The sequence below is a fragment of the Platichthys flesus genome, chromosome 24 (genome assembly GCF_949316205.1).
Source record: "Platichthys flesus chromosome 24, fPlaFle2.1, whole genome shotgun sequence".
Classification (NCBI taxonomy): domain Eukaryota; kingdom Metazoa; phylum Chordata; class Actinopteri; order Pleuronectiformes; family Pleuronectidae; genus Platichthys; species Platichthys flesus.
The window spans coordinates 13,849,703-13,865,747 of NC_084968.1; the positions used below are offsets into that span (position 1 = coordinate 13,849,703).

At 46.1% G+C, this 16,045-nt stretch overlaps 2 protein-coding genes and 2 non-coding genes across 4 annotated transcripts in view; all 4 read right to left on the minus strand.

Moving 5' to 3' along the window:
- The window catches only part of nhsl2 (NHS-like 2), a 59,879-nt gene extending 54,865 nt beyond the window's left edge, over positions 1-5,014 (minus strand). The window contains exon 1 of the mRNA XM_062384389.1: positions 4,701-5,014. Coding sequence (XP_062240373.1) covers positions 4,701-5,007 — 307 coding nt within the window. The 5' untranslated portion in view covers positions 5,008-5,014. The remainder of the gene's footprint in view (positions 1-4,700) is intronic.
- Positions 5,015-11,197: 6,183 nt separating this feature from the next.
- On the minus strand, positions 11,198-14,990 carry rps4x (ribosomal protein S4 X-linked). Its single transcript, XM_062384404.1, has 7 exons — positions 14,867-14,990; positions 14,254-14,331; positions 13,376-13,556; positions 12,290-12,387; positions 12,029-12,200; positions 11,777-11,934; positions 11,198-11,353 (listed from the first exon to the last, which is right to left on the minus strand). The coding sequence occupies exons 1-7, from the start codon at positions 14,867-14,869 to the stop codon at positions 11,252-11,254; spliced, it is 792 nt and encodes a 263-aa protein (XP_062240388.1). The 5' UTR covers positions 14,870-14,990; the 3' UTR covers positions 11,198-11,251.
- Positions 11,643-11,713, minus strand: LOC133950373 (small nucleolar RNA SNORD61). Its single transcript, XR_009920261.1, has one exon. It is a non-coding gene; the product is annotated as a small nucleolar RNA SNORD61 (small nucleolar RNA).
- LOC133950374 (small nucleolar RNA SNORD61) lies at positions 13,245-13,306 on the minus strand. The gene has a single exon (XR_009920262.1). It is a non-coding gene; the product is annotated as a small nucleolar RNA SNORD61 (small nucleolar RNA).
- Positions 14,991-16,045: the final 1,055 nt, after the last annotated feature.

Genomic DNA, 16,045 nt, shown 5'->3' on the forward strand with positions numbered 1-16,045 from the left:
CCTCCAGACTTTTAATCCTCACAGCTTCAGATTCTTTTAATCTTTTACTTACGACAAGTTGAACTTTATATTCACGGTATTTAAAAAACAAGTAATATGAACAATTTAACTTTGAGATCCAGAACCTGCAGATTGTTTAAATATGAATATTGATCACTGCAGGTTTAACTTCCACCTGCTGCTGAACTGAAAGTTACTTGAATATGAACTGAACATTATCTATAATAGATTATAAACACAGATGGACGATAAGACTCCACTTCCTCCCACAATCCACTTCCTGGAATCGAACGCTGCCGTCCTGTGCGTTTGGAGTCGGAGCCATCGTGTCGTCCATCTTCATGTTTAGTTCTTCTGTATTGATAAATTAAATAAAGCTGTTCTTCCTTTCGATCATCCCCCACCTTCTGTGTGTGTGTGTGTGTGTGTGTGTGAGAGTGTGTGTGTGTGTCACTTCCACAGTCTTTGACAAATTCCCTCGGATATTAGAAGAACTCCATGAAGGTTCGCTGCAGGACGACCGACAAGAGACTTGACATTTCACACACACAGACACACACACACACACAGGTTGTAGTTCATGGAGGTCTACAACAGTACACAACAGCTCTGGGTGGTTGCCATGGCAATGTGTCCGACCAACAGTGAAATATGATTTTTAGTAAAAAGAGAAAAACAGTTTCTCCCTTTGACTGCAAGAAGTAAGTAGTGTGTGTGTGTGTGTGTGTGTGTGTGTCTGTGAGTGTGTGTGTGTGTTATCACATGCAGTTTTCCCTTTATTTATGTTTCAGCTCAAGAGCGAGCCCAAGAATAAAGTTAACCGACTGTGGACGTGAACTTGCTGACAGTAGTCTGTGTGTGTGTGTGTGTGTGTGTGTGTGTGTGTGTGTGTGTGTGTGTGTGTGTGTGTGTGTGTGTGTGTATGTGTGTGTCAGGGAATGTGTTGGGCTCTGGGTCAAGACAGGAAGTTGTTAACAGGTTTTCTTCTCCGACTCTTTTACCTGAATCTACGTCTCTCTCTCTCTCTCTCTCTCTCTCTCTCTCTCTCTCTCTCTCTCTCTCTCTCTCTCTCTCTCTCTCTCTCTCTCTCTCTCTCTCTCTCTCTCTCTCTCTCTCAAGAAAAGACGGCAGCATCTCCTCTCTCTTGAAGACTTTATTGTTATAATGAATATTTTAGCTCATGAGAATCTGCTTCTGCTGATTTGGCAGCTTTTGAATATTAAATCTCAATAAAAATCTGAATCAGATTCCTCGGTTTTTCTTTCCGAGCCCTGCAGTGTTGTGGAGAGGTGGAGGGAAGTTTCTGTTTCTGTTTCTGTTTCTGCTGCTGCCCTCTGATTCACCGCCGGTAGGAAGGGAGGTGGTGGGGGAGGAGAAGTGAACATTTTGACACTGAGAGGATTTCGGAGCCCACAACCTGTGTGTGTTCTCTGAGCGAGTCTTCTCCGGCCGGTGGAGGCAGCGGGTCAGAACCAGAGTTTATCTCCCCACGTCGGCTCAACACAAGTTTCACAGGAGGCCGAGCTCTCGCTGCTGAGACGTGTGAGGATGGAAAGAACGAAGCGAGGCAGGAGGAGAAGGGGAATTACAGAGGGGCCGGCAGGGAGGGATATTGAGTCATGAGGTTGACGTCCTCCCGTGGGAACGAGGGAGGAGAGAGGGAGGAGGGGAATTAGGGAGAGGGAGGGAGAGAGAGAGAGAGAGAGAGAGAGAGACGATAGGGAGTGAAAGCTGTTTCTTTCTCGTCAAACTGTTAGATTTTCAAAACTTTGGAAGGAAATGAGTCGAACAGAAAGTTAGAGGCGATCCCGACCATCGCTGCACAGAAACAAGCCTCGTGCACTGAACTCTGGACGCTCTATGTGAAATCGTAAATGTTTGAGATCTGTCCAAACAGCTCCCTCGTAAAAAAATCTCTGGAAAATGAGGAGTCGCTCACGTAGAAGACGTCAACTTAGAAAGACAAAGACATTCGAGACATTCTGTGATAAGGGCCGAGGCTTGGACCGGACGATCTCCTGCTGCTTCTTCACATGTGCCTGAAAGACTCATTTCACCAATTCCACTAAACCTCAAAAGAGAGAGAGGCTTATGTTGGGATGTTTGTTCACTAGTACGGCCACTAGAGGGCAGCGCAGAATCAAGCGTTTTCTGACAACAACAAACATGGCGGTGGTGGAGAAGGCAAAAGTCTCTCATGAGAAAGTTCCCCCAGTGGTGAAATGTCTCCCTCGTGTCCTCTGGTAGCCGCTCTCGAACTAGTGGCTACTTGATTCCGTGCAGATTTACGCTTTAAAACAAACTCACCATCTTCGACTGCGAGCGTCAAAACGAGCGGGAAACATTTTGGTTTTGGCAAACTTCAGCAGAATCAGCCTGTAGGATCTGTTGTGGGTCAACGGGGGAATGTGGCTTCTCAGAGAGCCGAGTTGGAAACAGGCACCGAAAGAAAAACACAAGACTCTGGTTCCCATTCACATACTTGGGAAGTGAAGCATGTGAATCTGAGCGGGCACGACAGAGAGAGAGAGAGAGAGAGAGAGAGAGAGAGAGAGAGAGAGAGAGAGAGAGAGAGAGAGGAAACGGAGCGAGTGGGAGCTGCAGAGGACAAATTCCTCCGGTCCAGGTCGTCCTGAGTGACGTCTTCCAGGGGACACGCACTCGTGATATCGAGCTTTCCAACGCCCTCTTCCTGTCTCAGTGGGACCCCCGTGGCCCTTCGTCGTGTCGGGGCCACGGATCCACGAATCTGAGCCGCCTGAGACTCCCTGAGGTTTAACCATCGCGGCAGGAAGTCGATTTGAGCTCGTCCAATCAGCTCAGAGAGTGTAACCAGACACAGGAAGTGTCGAGGACCTTGGTTCCTTGTCATGTGGAAACTGTGAGACACACATTCATGTGACATGTGGGACTATAGAAGTAAGTGGTGTGGATGGATGGATAGAAATACAGAGACACAAAACAGATACACAACAATGATTGTAAAGAGACGCAAACAGCAACAGAGGGACACAAAACTACACAGAGACATTGCAAAAAGACCAAACGACACAAAACAGTCGTTGTGTGTTTCTTCCGATGATGTTAAATTGAGATCCGATGCTAACCTCCTCTTCATCAACACACATGACAATATTGTGTTAATAAACGTGAGGCGGTGAATATGCACTCAGCGAAAGGAGGAGGAACGTTTGCTCCTTGTTTTTCTTTTGGGTGGAAGGTAGATCAATGTTTTCAGTCCTCGCTGAGACAGTAGGAGGCGAGAAACATGGGGGGGGGGGGGGGTGGAGTGAGGAAGATGAGGAGAGATGAAGGCTCAGGCCGGATCTATTGATTATTGAGCTGCGTGTTGCTGCTGCCCACATGCTGGAGATACACAAAGCCCACACACAACTCAGAGGAAGAGGGAGATATCAACACGTGTACAGTGATGAGTCTTTCACACACACGCACAAACACACACATGTGCAGAAACACACACAAAGAAACACACACACAGAAACACACACACAGGCCGACACAAGGGTGCGTTCGCTCTTTAAAAGTAAAGTAAACCGAACGCTGCTTTTTGTGTTATGCTTCATCCTCGTTTGTCTCTCTAGCTCTACATCTGGTCTGTGTTTAGAGGGACTCTCTCTCTTATCATTCTGTACGTGCTCACACTCACACACACACACAGACACTCTCACACACACACAGACACACACACACATTGCTGACAGCCTTATAAACTCACAGACGGTTTACTTTACTCATACGTTCTCATTCTTGAGTTGTAACGCAAACACAGAGCGAAACCGTGAGCGGCAAAGTTTGTGCAAAGTTTGCAGACGGGGGGGAACAGGTTGGCGAGGAAAAGTCTCCCATCATGCATCTGGGCTTTCTTGAGGGTGAAAGGTCGAGATGAACCACAGGAGCATCCCCTGCAGGTGACAGAGGAAACTCCGGGTCCAGAAAGTGAAGCCAATGTGGACGTGGTACCTGCATACTCTCAAACGACCAGCAGAGGGCGACTTCCTATGGAGCTCTATGAGAACATCTTTTTTATTTGGTTTGCTCCAGATCAGTTCTTATCTCCCAGATTCCTGAAGAGTGAGAAACTTTCCTCCTCCAGCCGATGAACATGGAATCAAACGTCCTGATGAGGCACCAGCATCATCCTGAATCTGACCTGCTGTCACTCACACTCTGAGCCAGAGGTCACCAGAGGTCAGAGGGAGAGGTGACAGGTGGAGACTGGGACTGCTGCCTTCAGGGACATCCTGTAAACCTGCACACTCTGGACCTCAAGTCACAGAAAGTCACTGGAGCAAGAAGTGGAATCAAATCCAAGTTTTATGGACAATTCTCACTTTTCCCACTGGAAGTTATAATTTAGAATCATATTCAAAGTGAATCCTGATGTTTCCTGCAGCAGCTGAAGCCTCACACAGACAAGCCATCCCATAATAAACTCACTTATGAAGCTTGAGTTGGCCCGTGCCCCCCCCAGTGCCCCCCCAGTGGCACCAAGATGCGTCCTGAACCACAACCTCCAAACCAAACCACAAATCTCTGCTGGGAAACCAAGCAGCAAATTTCAACCCAAACTTTGACACCAGTCGCTTTGACTCCACAGGGACAGAACCTGCTCCAGCTCCGCTCCTGCGTACAGCCCCGCGCGTAAAGTCTCACCAGGTGAGTGTTCGATTCCCTCTTACCTCTCGGTGGCGGCTTGCTGAGCAGCTCCCCGACGCGCCTCTGCAGCCGGACCAGCCGTCCCTCCAGCGCGCCGGAGCGGCGGCACACGGACACCAGCTCCCCCTCCAGCTCCTCCAGGATGCTCACCGAGTGCCGGGACAGGTCGCTCAGCTGCCGCAGCACCGAGCACAGCGAGAAGCCGCACACGTCCGCCAGGTCCGAGAAGACCTCCGGCGGCCGGCGGGGACGCGCCTCCCGCAGCCGCAGCCCTCCGCTGCCGGGCTTGCACACATCTTTGGGAAGTGTCGTCCTCTTGCAGAAAGGCATCGTCCCCCCCCCCTCCCCTCCCCCGACAGAACCTCAAGGTAACAAACTGAGAGTGGAAGAGCCAAGTTAGACCCCGGAGCGGCCGCTCCCTCCGCGGGGCGCACGGACGCAGGCCCCGGATCCTGCGGGAGGAGAAACTCGGCTCCGCTGGGAGACGCTCGATGCGAAGTGCGCGTCGTGCGCGCTCATTGTTTCTGAGCTTTTCTGTGTTTTCTGCGTGGAGGAGAGACTCAGCTGCTGCTGTCAACACAACCACGGACACACACTGAGGTCCGGGTGCTACTCTTCACAATCAAAGTCTGTGCTCACAGCCTTTTCCCAGTGAACTACCTGAGTTATAGTCATAGACTGTATATATATAAAGGGTTATAGTTCTTATCATCTAATCAACACTGATCAAGCCAATAAACGTAGAGACTGTACTGAGAAACTTTAACATATTCTAAACGCAGCTGCACTTAAAATGCATTTAAAGGTTTTATTTTATATGTTTATTTGTATAAAAATACACATGTTTAGATTTTTATACTTAAAACGGATTTATACTGACTTCTTCGACTTTCTAATTTCAGTGTTGGGTTTTATTTTATATGTATATTCTAGGTTTATTTTAATCAAATGAAATCTTGACTTTTATTTTAATTATACATTAGTACTATATATGTTTTATAGATAAACTCAAAAAATCAACATCAGCCATATATTGTCTCCCCCATCATGAGTCACAGTTTGTCAGGTCCTGACTCACATTATATCTGTTACTTGACTTTTATTTCATTTTGGTGTAATTGTGTTTTTCAGAACTATCCTCACAGCCCCCTCATAACTTGTTGTGCTTTTATTTTGGAGCTCCAAAGACCAGACTCACACCCAGTTCTCCTCCAGCTTGACTCAGTGCAACAGTCTGGTGTTTCCCGAGAAGAGGAGGAAACCTGTCTGGAGGAAGAGGAGGAGAAGAAGAAGAGGAAGATGAAGGATGCTGATGAACTGTCCTCAATGGACACAACCGGTTTTATACGATAAAATAAAAGTAAATTAAATGAAGTACTTTCCTGATGAGGGAAGATGAAGCTGGTTAAAGAAACAGAAAGAAAACGTTAGATGTAACTTTTAAAGTGCGAGTTCAAATGGATAGAGACAAATGTACTCAAAAGTTAAATAATAACGTTTCTACTTGAGTTAAAGTAAGTAAATAAATGCTTTTAAATATACTTCAAGAAATGATTTTTGAAGTCAATGATAAATCATCAATGAACTGAACCAACAACTCGTTTCTCTGCTGAATCCAAACGTCCAGGTCTGAAGTAAATCACCAGCTTGACCCAAACGTTTCCCTCCAGTCGTTATTTTCACGTGTCACCGGTTTCCCACGAGCGTGACCCGGGGTCAGAGATCGACCACAGCAGCCGTCAGAGCGGATTACTCATCAGCTTCATTACATAACCACAGTCACAAGATCCTCATTAGATTTCACCCGGAGGAACTGGAGTCACTTTCTGCTTTCCTGCTTTTCCCTGCTGGTCCCTGAACACGTCCCTGATTCCAGGCCACAGCTCTGGTGAACCGACCTGACCAGCGACTCCCTGTGTTTTCTTTCCTCCCCACAAAGTGACAGCAAAGTGCAGAGTGAGGAGAAGTGTCCCACCGCAGAGGGTTCTCCTCCAGGAGGCTCTCAGGGGACATGAGGAGGAGCTCTGAGCTCCCTCTCAGGGGAGGTGACCCACAACTTCACATTTTAAACCCAAAATATCATGTGAAGGATCCAACACTTTGTTTTTAAATCTCTCTCCTCTCTGTTTCGTCAACACGCCACAGTTTCTCCTCTCTGAGTGTTTTCATCTGAATAATTAAAAGAGTCCCGACAAAGTTACACAATTTCCAACGTTTAATGAGAACAAGACAAATATTGAGGACAATTCTCGGGAGAAATAAACAATTCTATGATGCAATCTCGTGTGTTTTTCATCAAGCACCCACACCAACAGTGAATTAACATTTAATATCTATATGGTGTCGAGGATTTAAAGTCTGAGCAGCAAATCTTCCCCCCCGCCCCTCGACAAACTTTGGTTCAGGCCTCTGCAACACTTTGCTTTCCAGGACCCCTCACTTTCTGCAGAGCCCAGTGAAACTCCCCCCTTCCTCCTCTCGAGGCTCGTGAACGTACCCCTCCTCCTTCCTCCTCCTCCTCCCCCCCGAACCAGCCCCAATAACAGCACATCTGGTCCTCGGAGCCCCCCCCCGCGCCCCCTTCAGCAGCCCCACCCAGACGTGAACTTGGCTTACCTAAATGTTTTTGTTCATGCAGTCTGAGTCGGTCATATGGAGAGGGGGGAGGACAAAAAGAGAGAGAGAGAGAGAGAGAGAGAGAGAGAGAGAGAGAGAGAGAGAGAGAGAGAGAGAGAGAAGGAATTTCAACATAAACGGTCTCTTATTGACACAATTGAAAACATCAACATGACGTGGGGGAGATTGTGTGTGAGTGTGTGTATGTGTGTGTGTGTGTGTGTGTGTGTTTGAGGGTGTGCCTGTGTGTGCGTGCATGTGTGTGTGTGTGTGTGTGTGTGTGTGTAAGAAGAAGAAGACATGTGAAAGAGGAGAAGAAGCGGATGGGAGCGGCCACATGACATCATCCACTCTCACCACAGCCTCCACACTTCATCATACCAGCGTTGTTACATCCCCCCCGATCAGTTGTCATGACAACCCCATGTGTCAATTAATCAATCAACCAATCAGCTGGTCATATGGAGTCGACCAATCGGTTCAAACCGGGGCCTGAAAACCAACCACCCTCTCCGACGGTGGCCTCGACTGTCGAGGAGCCGGTCGACCAATCAGCCGACAAGCAGTCAATCACATGGAAGCAGTTGATGAGAAACAGCTGCCCCCCCCCCTCCCTCCGATGATGACTGACTTCATTGTTTCAGCAGCTCACTCCACTTCCCTCGCCCACTTCACCTCCATCACTTTGTCCACTTCACCTCCTCGCTGTCGCTCTACAGATCAGCTGAACTGGTTTGTCTCTCACTCCCAGTTCAGTTTGTGATCTCATCCAATGGGACTCATCCTGGGGATAAACACAAGATTAGAATCAGTTAAGCATCAATATATCCCATGATTCATTGCAAGCACTCAGCTGAACAGCTAACGAGGACGAGGCTCTAATGAGGAGGAGGAGCAGGGGGTGGAGCCTGACTGGGAGCTCACACCCACCTACACCTGCCTTCTGCACTGTACTAGCTGTCAATCACACTGTGGTATTTACAGTAGAGTCATTTTCTCATTGACTTCTACATATACAACCAGTAGAGTCGCCCTCTGCTGGTCAGAGAGAGAAAACAGGTTTCAGCCACTTCTGTTTTGGCTTCACTTCACTTCTACGTCCATTTTATAGACAGTCTATGATTCAACCACTTAAATTAAACAGTGGTTAAGATATTCAAAGTTGTTGTGACCTTTGACCTCTACATGTCTCCGGGCTGCAGTATGAACAGACGTGTTGGTGAAGGTGACACACAGAGAAATGAAAAGACAGGTTTCTATAAACACTTCAAGGTTTGTGGTTTAATAACAAATCAAACGTGGCAGCGTTGTCCCCGTTTTTTTAATCGGCCTGGGACCAGTTCTTGTAAACAAATAAGTGCACGCACACACACTCACACTCGCACACGCACACACAGACACACACACAGTCTTTGAACAGTGGAAATATGAGACTCACCAGACGTATGCTTTGCTCCGGTCCTGCTCTACATCCCCTTGTGAGCAGAGCAACAATCACATTTGATTCTGACACACACACACACACACACACACACACACACAGACACACACAGACACACACACTGCAGTCACACTGAGGGTTTGAAGTGCATTTGGCTCGTTGGTGAGAAAAGCTAAAGAAATGTGAGCTGCAGAAGAGAAACATGCAGAAAACTAACGTGTTGATTTATCTTAGAGGAGGCAGCGCACACAGAGACACACAACAGGCCTTCAGTCTTTAGAAATCTAATATATTCATATTTATAATTGTTATTATAATTCATCCTGCAACCGTTGTGTGTTCACGTTGCAAGAAGCTTATCAGCAGGTGATAAGTCTAAAAACGTCTCTGGGATAATCCTGAGTTAAACGTGTAGAGAAAGTCCAAACGTCTCCTTTGACTTTAAAATTCACTAACACAATCTTTCCTTTCCTGTTTGTGGAATCAACTGTTGATAATAAAAGACGTAGACTCCGGGTCCACAAAGTGAAGCCAATACAGAAGTGGTTGAAACCTGTATTCTCTCAAATGGTCAGCAGGGGGCGACTCCACTGGTTGTTTCTATAGAAGTCAATGAGAAAATAACACAATCAAGAGTTTATGTATCAATCTCTAATTTCAAGTCTTCTTCAATCCATCCTGATGTTTATTTAGTAAATTATGATTTTCTCATTTAGAGTCAAATAGACCATAAATCCCCATATGCATTGGATGCTGCTTGAATGACAGCTAGTAACATACAATGGCTGTAGCATCCTTGAGCTCTCGGTCATGCTCCACCCCCCCCACACACACACACACTCATCTAAATATGGCCACTTCTGTTACCCAAAAAACAGAAAAGCCGAACTTGAAGTTTCCAAACAGCAGCTCACAAACCAGCGGGTGACGTCACATAACAGTCACACAAAACATTGCCGAAAATTATCATATTTCTGAAGTTATTCAAGGAGAAACTCGTTTGTACCATCATCTTAAAACTCAAGTGTTCATCCAACAGTCTCTGATGTGTCCCCTATGACCTTCAGTGTCCTTGAGCAGCGCTGGTGAGTCGAGGGTCGTCCACAAACTGTATCTTACACATTTTTAAATTTAATTTTAAAGCCTGAACTTTTCCCTCCTCGTTTTAAAAAGCTGCAGATTCACCGTCCTCGCTGCCATAGAGGATGGATCACTGCACTGTTCAGTGTCAGAGAGCAGACAGTCATGGGAGCGAGCTGTGCCCCCTCAACAAACACACACACTCAGACACACACATCATGCTGCGTGTGTGTTGTAGCATGGGTCATGTGCTGCAGAGGCGTGGTTGGAAATGGAAATCACGAGTTTCGGTCGTGTCGATCTCTTGCTCTTTTTATGTAAACGCACACATTCACTAGAGAAGCTGAAGGCCGGGAGAGAAGACACAACACACACACACTCACAGACACACACTGAGGTGGCGAGTGCCAAGCCAGGTTTCCGCAGCGCAGACCAGGCTGTTTCTCAGCAGTCACCATATGGACTGGTCCTGGAGTCGGAACACAGAGATGGAGGGATAAGAGGTGGATGAAAGGGAAGGATGGAGGGATGAAGGGAATCAGCACATGTAGAGAAAGGAGACCGGATGAAGGGAAAGCAGATGAGAGAAAATATTGAGTGGTTCGAGGAAGGATGGAGGATATTAAGAGAAGATTAGGTGGGAGAGAAAAATATATAAGTCAGACCAACTGTGGGAGAGGGCGGAGGAGAGTGGAAAAAGAGAGAACAGATGGATGGTGCATGCTGGGATGGAGGGAGAGCAGGATGGAGAGAGGGAGGATGGGCTGACTCCAGGAGAAGGATGGAGAGATGGTTGTTTTGAAGATAAAGCCTTTGGGACTGGTGAAGTTGGAACGGTAACAACCAAAGAACAAACACAACGGATACAAATATGACTTCAGTGTAGAAAACTAATTCCTTAAGGAATAGTATATTTTCTGCACGTCGTTTAATTTGCTTTAAAGTTTGGACAGAATATAAAAAGACCAATGAAACGAAGCCTTGGTCACTGATGACTGCTTAACATGAATAAAATGTAGATGTCAGTTATAGATTGATTCATTACTTCGGTATCTGATGTCATACCAGCTGTTTTATACCAGTTTTTAACTTTTGCCGACCAGCTACTGAAGTTTTCTCCGACCTTAAATCATGTTATTTTGCACACAGATTAAAATACCATTTATTATAAACTGGTTAATTTAAGCGAATCAACTTGAACTTTCTTTTAAATAATTAATCTCTTAAGAAAATAAAGTCCACAGTGAAGCAGAGGTCAACTTCTGTCCTGTGAACTTCCACGTTCCTCAGGAAATCTTTTAAACACTTAACTGAATTCTAAACTTGTCAGAAAACTTTATTCTGGTGAGTAAACGACTGAGGAACCACACGAGGAGACCTGGGTGTTTTGTAAATAACAATTTATTTTGAAAACCAGGTGGTCGGTCCTGTGGCCATTTAGCTGCTGCCCTGCTTGGCGGCCATTCTCTTGTCTCTCTCCTCGGCGATGGTCAGACGGATTCCCTTTCCTTGGGGCACGGACACCCACGGCTTGTTGCCCTGCAGGCGGAGAGTAGAGGGTTAATGTTCAATCAAGACTGGTCACATGACACAGATTTGCCATGTCAGTTTCCAACAGCTCAAGGATGAGAAAAGCTCAACACTGGATTATGTTAACATTTATCTGAATACCAACACTTCAGGGAGATGGAGAAAGGCTGATAATTGTCAGTACTATTAAAATCAATATTCTATTACACGTGTGGTAAAACATTATAAACAACTTGTTCCCATGAACTTGAAATGAGAAAAGCTTTGAGGTCGAATGTGAACAAATCGTCTTTTCACTGAGCTCAGAACTTCTTAGAGGACAAATGGGTATTTTCATGACTGATCAACACCATGTGAAGTCATCCCTGCTCCAGACTGGTTTTTCCTACAGGAAACTGGTTTGTTCCCAACACAACAGTTTAGAATCCTCACCTTGCCAATGACGAAGATGTTGGAGAGCCTGGTGGCGAAGTTGTTGCCCGTGCTGTCCTTGACGTGCACCACGTCGAAGGAGCCGGGGTGACGCTCCCGGTTGGTGATCATACCGATACGCCCCAAGTTGGCGCCACCGATCACCATGCACAGGTTAGCTGCAGGGGGGGGGATTAGAAAATAGATTAGAGACCATGTCCTCATACAAAAAGAACCATACATCCAAGATGGAGGCCAGTGAGTTGGACGCACCAGTGTCGAACTTGATGAACTCTGTGATCTTGCCGGACTCCAGGTCGATCTTCACGGTGTCGTTGACCTTGATGAGGGGGTCGGGGTAGCGGATGGTGCGAGCATCGTGGGTCACCAGGTGGGGGATTCCCTTGGTTCCGACCATGAGCTTCTTCACCTTGCACAGCTTGTACTGCAGAGGGAGGGGAGGGATGTGTTAACGTCTTACACAACTCTCTACAGAACTTTAAAAACACACAACCAGCGGTTTGCAGTTCTTACCTTGGCCTCCTCGGCGGTGATGCGGTGGACGGTGAAACGTCCCTTCACATCGTAAATCAGACGGAAGTGCTCACCGGTCTTCTCGATGCTGATCACATCTGGAGAAACAAACAGTCTCAGCACCAGAACTTCTTCTAAGCACCAACTACACAAATAGGACTAATAGAGAAGCAGTATTTACCAACTTCAACCCACACTGTCACTGTCACTGCCCTATTTCTTAGGGCATTTTTTAACAAGCCCAGTCCAAATCATCACCTTTTCTTTTACCAGCTACTGGTTTAAAATGACCCGTCTTCACCTCCCATCTTTCCCAAGACTTTGACCACAAGAGCAGAAAATACTCAAATTTAGTTTAACAACAAAAGTCATATTCAAGTCAATTTCATTCCAAAAACGTCACAAAACTCCAGACTGTGATGATGTCTGCACAGTGTAGTGAAAAGGCCAGATACAAGCTTGATTAATTACATTTATACAAAACAGTAAAATGGGTTTATATACATATATATATATAAGGATAAAATATCCATTAAGTTCTCAAGATTGAAGTGCATATAAGACTTGTTATAGAACTGGTTTAGGAACAATCCTCAGAACTCCTGTCCCACAGTAGCAGTGGTTTCACTGTGGATGTACTGGGTATAAACAGGCCGCTCGTCCCGCTGTGAAGACTTCCCCTGGATTTGGAAATTAAAACTCCACACCTCCACGTGAGGCCGTGGTGGAGGTGGAGAGGGAACTGACAGCAAGTCATCTGTGGTCATTAACAACCTGAGGGACCTGAGGCCAGTTCGACCAAACTGGTCCCTTTCCAGTCCGGATTAGAACTGGTCAGACTCTTCCTGGACTTTAAAAACCAGCCTATTGTAAACAGATAATCTCAAAGACAGGAAACAAGTGATGGGAAATGAAAGTTGGCTAATTCAACAACTAATTATCCGTGTAGCAGCTGGAGCTCAGAACTTCTTAGAGGAAAATCATCTCACTGATCAAACCAGATATTGTCATCACTGCTCCTCCTCAGATCCATGAAGATCTTGAGTCTATCCAAAGCCCTGACCAGGTTCTCCTGGTCCCACTCACCCATGAATCCAGCCGGGTAGGTGATGTCGGTGCGGACCTTGCCGTCGATCTTGATGAACCTCTGCATGCAGATCTTCTTCACCTCGTCCCCGGTCAGGGCGTACTTCAGACGGTTCCTCAGGAAGATGATGAGGGGCAGGCACTCCCTCAGCTTGTGGGGACCGGTGGACGGACGAGGAGCCTGAGGAGGAAGAGGTCAGACTTTGAGACAAAGGGTCACAAGTCAATGCAGGAATCAAACTTTATAGATGGTGTCCCTTAGCAAGAGAGGCCTCGTCAGAACCATTAAGGTGATTATGAGGTGTGTTTAAACCTGTGTTATAATATTCATATCCAAAATCACTGTTAGCAGACTTAAACTTTACATTCATAGTTAGAGCTGTCAGAGATTAGAAAATTATGGATAAATACATTGACTTGAGAATTACTAAATTTATCTCAGGAGACGTAATCCCAGTTGTCCCGTATGACAGTAATCTTCAAGTTGTGATCTGATTATTTGATGTTTATTTTAATTTTTACATAATTCCCTTGGACTTTATGAGCATTTAATTCATTTAACAACATTAGAAGCAATAACTTGATTGCAGAACTATTCATAGTGAGTTTTAAGTTTCAGATCATGGGTTTGAATCCCAGTCCATCTTTAAAACACCTGTCAGAAGGTTTTACAACTGATATTTAAACAAACTTCCAATTTTTGAAGACCATCACGTCACTGATTGTGTCTGAGAACACTTCAGCGGACACACACATGTGACACGACACCATCTCTGTTCACTGTCCGGCATCGAACCCACACACACAGACACACACACTCCACAGGGATCACACTAACAGCACATGTATCTCGGGCTGGTTGAGGAAGCTCCACTTACGAACACTCCGGTGAGCTTGTCCAGCATCCAGTGCTTGGGCGCCGCGACGCGCTTCAGGTGCTTCTTCGGTCCTCGTGCCTGGAGGAGAGAGACCAAACCCGGTGAGCATCAGGGCGAAACACCGGGGACATAGAAACACAACCGGGAGATAACACACACATCCCCCGGTGAGAGAGCAGAGCTGGACATTGAGTATAACAGTCCTGTTAGCATGTGGGCTAACACCGGCTGCGGCCTAGCACCGCTACACGTAGCAGAATTAGCATGTTAGGAATCAAACCTTTATATTCACAGATAATCACGTGTAGATCCGCATTTTAAAGAAAAGTCGCACATGTTTGCGCACAGAATAGCGACATCCCCCCCAACCCCATGTTCCGTTCATTCCAGCTAGCTAACCCCAGCTAGCCACACTGAGGCTAACGAGCTGTGAGGTTTTTTTAAATGACGCACAAACAACGATAATCGTGACTTTCTGCGCTCGATACAAACATCGAACGGTTGATAACGTTTTGTATTTTTAACTCGGACGCGTGAACTCGCGGAGACACGCGGGAGAAGCGCGATGTTTCCCGATGAGCGGCCGGAGGAGTCGCGAGGCGGAGGCGCTCACCATGTTGGAGTCTGCGGGAAAAAGGACCGCGTCTCTTCCGGTGTGCGCGGATATGGACAAGGACGGCGGCGGGGGAGGGACACGGGGGACGAAAGGCGCAGCGTTAAAGAAAAGAAATCGATCAGATTCGATTATTCTTTAATTTTGTTGCTTGTTTTAGGAGCTTGAGGGGAAAATACGCAGAAGTTATGAATGAATAAAGCTCTGCATGGATTAAAGGGCTGAAATGAACCAATGGGAGTTATGGTACTATGCATGTTACATCCAGTGCAATGTAAAATGTGCAACTGAAGCCTTATTGTACAAATTAATATGTTTCTTACTTTTATGGGATGTACACTTTATCATAAATATATATATTTTTCCATGTTTGTCCACATATAAAATGCTGACTGTAAATAAAGATGGACGACGCATCACCGGCCAAAATACACAGTATATGGTACATGGTGTGGAACTAGAGGGAAAACCAGAGGTCACAAACGTGTGGTTCATCCTCTGTGGACCATGAATGTCTGTACAAAAGTTCACAGAATCTCTCTACTTAATAAAAGTCATATTTTCTGTCTGACATCTGACTCCCATCACGTCTTCTCTGTGTTTCTGTCTAGAGTTTATTTATACGATGATTATAAAACTGCTCCCTTGTGACTATTTACACATTTATCTCTGGTGACCCACTTTAAGTTCCTCAGTGAGAGTTTCCAGGAGCAACAACCCACTGACCCACATTTGTATTCAGGCCACTTTTACGTTTTTGCACAAACTTGGACGGACTTCACAACGTGGCCTGTGGCCAGCGGGGGGGGGGCCAGGGATCCGTCCTCAGTTTCCTCTCATCTTAATGTCCTGACCCACTTCTGACTGCGGCGCCGGACACACACTCCACAGCCCGGGAGGATTCAACACAGATCTGTGGAGTCATTTTATAAAAGTTGAGATGAAGCTACAGACTTTAGAGAATAACTGGAATGTCCCTCATTAGAGGACATAACTCTGCCAAGGCCCAACAGTCCCCTCAGTTCAATCAAGCTGAGCCATATTGCCCACACTCAGTATTCAGTCCTCGAAAGTGTTTCATCAAGATTCATCTATTATTCCAACGGGAAATATGTGAAAATAAATAAATCCTAATGTTTGGTAGTGTTTTTTTAAGTATTTTTTGGCTTTGTATCCCCC